At 35.5% G+C, this 7,420-nt stretch overlaps 1 protein-coding gene across 1 annotated transcript; it reads left to right on the plus strand.

Moving 5' to 3' along the window:
* Window positions 1–5,399: 5,399 nt before the first annotated feature.
* LOC147565268 (oxygen-evolving enhancer protein 1, chloroplastic) lies at window positions 5,400–6,597 on the plus strand. Its single transcript, XM_086651747.1, has 2 exons — window positions 5,400–5,678; window positions 5,767–6,597. The coding sequence occupies exons 1-2, from the start codon at window positions 5,448–5,450 to the stop codon at window positions 6,523–6,525; spliced, it is 990 nt and encodes a 329-aa protein (XP_086507873.1). The 5' UTR covers window positions 5,400–5,447; the 3' UTR covers window positions 6,526–6,597.
* Window positions 6,598–7,420: the final 823 nt, after the last annotated feature.

A 7,420-nucleotide genomic window follows, 5' to 3' on the forward strand; every position in this document is an offset into this window, starting at 1 on the left:
TAGAAGTTGAAATTAACAATAGATTGTATTAATTTAACAATAAATTGTAAGAATTTTTACAATTTCAAGTAGTTAATTAAATTACCCGTAATTAATGAATTTTTACAGTATGAATTCGAGCCTGAATTCATATTTGGGGATGACTTATAAATGGAGAGTGGACTCTTAATCAATCCTTAGAGATGAGTGACCTCTTGATATAAACTTAACCAACCCACACACCCCCTATTCCTTAATCAGTTTTAGTGGCTTCCCTATATAAGCTTACCTAGTTAAGGTCAGGAGGGACCATGGGCCTCCTGAAACTCAACATAGAAACGTCCATGTGTATTGCCATATTGAGAATTTTGAGTCTTTTGTATAATTTCTTTTCAAAAAGCTAAGTTATGATTTATGAAAAGAAAAATTGTCATGATCAATAAACATTCATCGCAAGTTCACAACCACTTCACCACAACCGACCCACCACCTTTGCCACCACAACAACTTCGTCATCTCCAACTTCACCACTTCATTTTATTTTTTTATTTTTTACTTTTGAAAATCAAACTTCACCACTTTAAGGGCAACTAAGTAACTTTTTTTTTTTGCAAAGAAGTAAATAAATTAGTTTGTAATTAGGAAACCTTCAACTTCAATTAAGTTAAAATTTGAATTTAGTTTAAAGTCATATTTTTGACTTTCTGACTTTGCTTAAGTTACTTAAGTTGAATATAAACTCAAATTTTACTTGATCAAATTTTTTCGTTCTACCACTACATAAAAGTCTCCAACCCTTACGTCTATCAAAACCACCACAACCGCATCTCAACCTCCACCACCACCACCACCATCATTCATCAGGGACAACCATGCTTTAACCACCATGCTGGCACGCCACACCCTGACCAAAACCACCATCACACCTCAACCACCAAATTTCAACCACCACTCCTCAACCATCACCAAGTTTCAAAACCATTATTATTTATACAAAATTACCATCACAATCATCATCTTCACCAGAACCTCCAACCATGGGCGGACCTATGTGAGGGCAAGAAGGGGCAATTGCCTCGGGTCATTTTTGAAAATTTTTAACTAAAGAAAGGATAATTTTGTCATTTTGAATTTTTTTTTTTACAAAGTCTGTTAGGGTTTACAACCCACCAGCCAAGAGGAGAGAGACCGAGAGTATTTGCAGGGAAAGAAAAGATTGGGAGGGAGGAGGAAGAGATAGGGAGATTTTGTTATCTTATTTCTCCTAAAATTCTTCAATATTTCTAGTTTTGATTCAGCCATTTAGGTAGTAGTATCTTAAATTTGTTTTGATTTCTTATGGTAGGTTGTTTTAGGGTTTCAATCTTTTTCTCTTTTTAAAGTTTTGATTGTTTGAGATTAGTTTAACCTTTGAAGAATCTTGAACCTATGCAAAATTCTAGATTCATAATTGTTATAGCCTATAGTTTCTCACCCTAAATTGTTTTAGGGTTTTTTTGTTTCCCTCTCTAAATTGTTCAACAATGGGATTTGACAAATTTGTTTTAGTTTCTTCTTTGTAGATTGTTTTAGGGTTTCAGTGTTTTTCTCTTTTTAAAGTTTTGATTGTTTTAGATTAGTTTAACCTTTGAAGAATCTTGAACATATGCAAATTCTAGATTCATAATTGTTATAGTCTATAGTTTCTCTCCTAAATTGTTTTAGGGTTTTTTGTTTTTCTCTCTCTAATTTGTTCAACAATGAGATTTTTTTTTTTTTTTTTTTTTTTGTTGAGGATTCAACAATGAGATTTGATAAAGAAAACTTATAAAGTCTATATTCATAATTGTTTCTCCCAATATTATTTTGGGATTTTTGTTTCTTTTTCTAAATTATTATATTTTGATCTTGGAATAAGAATACTTATGCAAAACCTAGAGAGTAGAGAGTTCATAATATATTAGATTTTGTTTCATAAAAAAGAAAATTGATTTTGACTCAAAATAGAATTTCATTTAAGTTAGTCTCTCCAAACCTTAAACCTAGGTAATGTATATACTAGTTAGTCAAATAAACATTTTGATTCCAATTGAAAGTATGCTACTATTTATATAGTATACTTCATAGAAAAAAAATAGTCTGTTAAGTTCAAGTGAAGAGCTCGCCTCCCTTGATTTGAAATCCTGGTTCCGCCTCTGCCTCCAACCATGTCTACCACCACCTCCACCACTACCACCACCACTATACCACCAATCTAATCATCACCAAAATCATAATTTAATTAAATCAAATGCATTCATGAGAAAAGAAAATTAAGAATTAGAAAAATATTGCAAAACTAATTAGTTTTCGATTTATAAGTGACTATTTTGTCAAATGTACTTTTGATAATATTTTTACTTTAGTAAAGCGAAATTACTTGTATTAGAAGTATATTACTTTTACTTGTCAAAAGACATCGAAAGAATGTCAAATTTCAACTTAAGTGCAGTTGGAAATTTTTTGTTATCAAGTCGGTTTTTTGTACCTTTCTACTTAAATAATTACAAAAAGGTAACTTATCTTTGTGTTGCCAAACAACATTTTACATTTACAATCCTATCATCAAGTCTCAACTAGCTAGAAGGTAAGCCAAAAGCTTTCACCACTTATTTCGAACCATATCACGTTGTAGAGAGAATAGGGGAGATGACACATCGGTTAACACTGCCAGAAGGATCAAATATTCATCGGTTAACACTACTAAAATGGTCAAATATTCATTTTGTATTCCACGTTTCGTAATGAACAACGCACTTCTACCAGTAACCTTGGTAGATGCAACTCTTCATAACTGTGGAGAAGGAAAATACTCACTAGCTAAATTCGAAGCACTTGTTGAGGACAAGGATATTGTTTTACAAGAGGGGAAATTATAAGCGATCAAAATGTAAAAAAAAAGGATGTAATGGGTAGTAAAATAGGTCGTCAAAAAAATTTTATGAGAAATATAGATTTTGGTTTGTTAGACTTGACTTAGGGGACAACTTTGTTTTGAATCCAAAAATTGAGATGTTTGTTTTTTAATTAACTCATAATCTTCATCCTCAATCGTAGTTTTGACCACCGCCACCACTTATCCCTCGGTCTCTCCCTCCCCCCTCTCTCCCTTTCTCTCTCTTTCTCTCTCTATTCAAGCGAAGAAAAGCCTTCACCGAAACAACTGATCAAAGTCTTGTTTGGGGGATTCTCCTACACCAAATTGCAATCTCGTGTGGGGAATCCCCTAAACTAGGTAGCAACCCTGGTTTGACAAAATCCCCAAACCGGCGTACTCATATTTGGTTTGGAGCTTCCTTAAATGAGATCGATTGTTCTAGCGAAGAGTCTCCTTCGTCAGAAAAGAAAGGAGAGGGAAGGAAAGATGAGAGAGAGAAAGAAGGAGGAGGAAGAGAAGGAGAGAGAAATGGTGGTTGTGGTGGTCAGAAATGGAAGATGAAGATTAAGATGTAAAAAACAAACAAGTCAATATTTGGATTCAAAATAAAATTGGTCTTTAAGTCAAATCTAATTGACCGAAGTCTCTGTTATCTGGAGAATATTTTGGTGCCCTGAACCTGCAACCATTACAATATTATGATATAATAAAATACTAGATTTGTTTCCTATGTTTGATTAAGAATTGGATTTCTCTTTCTATATTTGATTTAGAAATAGAATTTAATTGTTAAAGGAAACTTGAATAGCATCCTAAATTTAGTGGTATTACATTTTGGGAAATGCTAAATGTACAAAGAATTTTTGACAAGATTCTTGAACGGTCCCGATCAAAGTCAAACTTTGATCAACTTTTGTCTTTTAGTGAAAATGAGTCATTATAAGTCAAGAATTTTGTCAAGGACTTTGTACATGTAGCACTCCCGATTTTGGTTGTAGGATGATGCGGACCAACCTTTTGGGTTGTTTGTGATGTTATCCTCTTTAGCATGCGTAGGCATCATGGTTTTAAAAGACTTCACCGGGGAAAGGTGCTTAACCTCTTAAGAGGAGCACTACACTCCGTCTCACCACTAATGTGGGATTGGTTTACAACACCCCCCTCCCCACGAGATCACATCACAGTAGAGCGAATCATGTTGATAACGTGTTATAGGATGATGCAGACCAACCTTTTGAGCTGGTAGTGATACGGTTCGCTTTGGCACACTTGGGCCTCACGGTTTTAAAATGCTTCACTAGGAAAGGATGCTTAACTTCTTAAGAGGAACACCGCACTTCGTCTCACCACCGATGTGGGATTGATTTACAACAATTTAGTAGTATTACATTTAGTAGTTATCTCTGGTTCACGAATACCTATGCAAGTCTATCAACAAAAGAAATAATTGTTTAAAAAATATAAAGAATTTCACCCCACAAATACTATTTATCCAAAACAAACAAGTTTTTTTTTTTGTTAAGAGACCAAAACAAACAAGTTAGTCCATCAACCATAAAAAAGCATGATGGTGTGCCTGTAGATTAAACCAGGGAAAGTTTAAACTCACTCGCAATTTTTGTTATATTCACTCACATCTCCTTCCACTTGAACTAAAATATTTTTGAGTGTATATAATAAAAAATGGTGAGTGCAGTTAAAAAATTTCCAACAAATAAATTATATCACATTCCTTAACTTTTCGGCCCAAAGAAGGTTGGGGGACCCTAGAGTTTTCAGAACTTGGTTGTTTCATGACAAAAATTTGTAGTGTATCTCACATGCCGGGAACAGAATACAACTAAGCAATCGGTGCGGCTGCACCTGACCACCCCCCCCCCCCCCCCCCCCCCCCCCCCCGATCATGAGTCTAATATGTTGTGTGATAGCTCCCATATAACTTGAGGGGAAGTTTTATAAGGCCTCCCCAATTTTGTTAAAAGACCTCCCCATGAATTATTTTACTTGTTAAATTATCACTACGGGGAGGCCTTTTAACAAAAATGAGGGGGCCCTATAAAATCTCCCTAACTTGAGGTAGTGTCCAAAATCTGGACTATAGATGTGTAATCAACCCTTACGGGTGAGCATGCAGAGTCTCGCCACAAAATCCCTTGCCCGTTAGACATAGGTGTAGATGTCAAAAAGGGAAAATAATATCGATAATTATTAAAATTTTGCGGCTTAGGTATTGATTTATAAGGTAAAACTTAAAACCTATTGAAAAGTTAACTTATTGTGATGATACATAGATAGATAATAGCTTCTCATTATCCTATACTAAGAGAATGCCCAACATTAGAACTGGATAACAAAACAAAGGACATCACAAAATTGCCACATGGCAACTAATATCATGGTTGCATTAGTTGAAACCACCCACATCAGATTTCCTTATCCAACCCTTATCCTCCTCTCACCACCAAATAATACTACTTCTCAGTATCTCTCTCTCTTCTTCTCAACAACAACCACAGGTGTGTGTAACAGAGAGAGTTAAAGGAACCCTAGCAAAACAAGAAGCAAGGCAATCATGGCTGCTTCTCTTCAAGCTGCTGCTACTCTTATGCAGCCCAACAAGCTCAGCCTATCGTCGCGAAAGTTGAAATCATCTCAATGCATTTCCAAGTCTTTTGGGTTTGATCCAGCCAATGCTAGACTCTCTTGTTCTATCCAAACTGATCTTAAAGATCTAGCACAAAAATGCATAGAAACAACCAAGATAGCTGGATTTGCTCTAGCTACTTCTGCCCTAGTCGTTTCGGTATGATTTTTTTTACTAACTTATGATTTTCTTGTTGTTTGATTTGTTAGGAAGTTAAGTTTCTTATGGACTTATAATCAATAAACAGGGAGCTAGTGCTGAAGGTGCTCCGAAAAGGCTAACTTTCGATGACCTCCAAAGTAAGACATACATGGAAATTAAAGGAACTGGAACAGCAAACCAGTGCCCAACCATTGAAGGTGGAGTTGGTTCTTTCTCATTCAAGGCTGGTAAATACACCATGAAGAAATTCTGTCTAGAACCCACTTCTTTCACTGTCAAAGCTGAAGGAGTTAGCAAGAACTCAACTCCTGAATTCCAAAAAACTAAACTCATGACCCGTTTAACTTACACACTTGACGAAATCGAAGGTCCATTCGAGGTTTCATCAGATGGAACTGTTAAGTTTGAAGAGAAAGATGGGATTGATTACGCAGCTGTAACTGTCCAGCTTCCAGGAGGGGAACGTGTGCCTTTCCTTTTCACCGTTAAACAACTTGTTGCTTCTGGTAAACCAGATAGTTTTGGAGGACCATTTTTGGTCCCATCTTACAGAGGTTCATCTTTCTTGGACCCAAAGGGGAGAGGTGGTTCGACCGGTTATGATAATGCGGTTGCTCTTCCAGCCGGAGGAAGAGGTGACGAAGAGGAGTTGAGTAAGGAGAACATAAAGAACACTGCTGCTTTGACCGGAAATATTACACTTAGTGTTACTGATAGTAAACCAGACAGTGGTGAGTTGATTGGTGTGTTTGAGAGTATTCAACCTTCTGATACTGATTTGGGAGCTAAAGTTCCTAAGGATGTTAAAATCCAAGGAGTATGGTATGCTCAATTGGATTCTTAAGCATAATTATTGTTGATTCTGTATATTTTGATTTGGATAGACAATTGAACTGAAATCTTCGTCTTCTTTTCATCGATCGAGTAGTATATAATCAGCGTAACTATAATTATATATATATATATATCTATATAATAAGAGAGATGGAAGGTATTTTATTTTCTTACATTTTTATGGATGTAAGTTCTAGATGGCTTCTTTTTTACTTTGTTAATCTTTGGAGTAATTTCCAATTGAGAGTTTTTTGATGCATGTCTAAGCAACAAATTCATTGACATTTGAAAAACCTTTTGGTTAACCTTTGAAGTAGCTTTGACAAATCAAGCATCTAGGGCATAATACAGGGGGTATTTAGTGCAGTTTGGGAGGAAATTATTTATGGATTGATTCAAATAGATAGCTAGAAGGAGCCTGTCAAGACCAACTCTATATGCTACTTGGTTTTAGTAACTTACAAATCCCATAACATTTTACTACCGATTTTCGTCCAAGATTCACACATCATTCCTTGCCAGTGCAATGGGAATGGAGAAAACAATCACATTTACCTTATTGAGAACTCTCTCGTATTCAAGATTGTTATTATACTCAAATTTCATTTATATGCTATTACCGAAAGGTGTCGCATAGAAGATTTCTGAAAGGCCTCCTAATTTTTCTTAAACAAAAGGAAGCATTGATACATTTGAGGTATAACCACATTCTCATGACAAAAGAAAGAATATGTATAATTTAAGTAATTAATCCGCCGGGGATTCAAAATAGCAAAATAAGTTAGTAACAAAAGGCCGAATACACATAGTCAAAAGTATTTGGCCGGATCACACACACCGATCTCATCGAAATTGAATTTTAACTACAAGTCTACAAGGAGAGGCAGGGCCAGGATTTTGGGTAA

Source organism: Eschscholzia californica, unplaced genomic scaffold, assembly GCF_041429995.1.
Source record: "Eschscholzia californica isolate CP2 unplaced genomic scaffold, dmEscCali1.0.p SCAF_1, whole genome shotgun sequence".
Classification (NCBI taxonomy): Eukaryota; Viridiplantae; Streptophyta; class Magnoliopsida; order Ranunculales; family Papaveraceae; genus Eschscholzia; species Eschscholzia californica.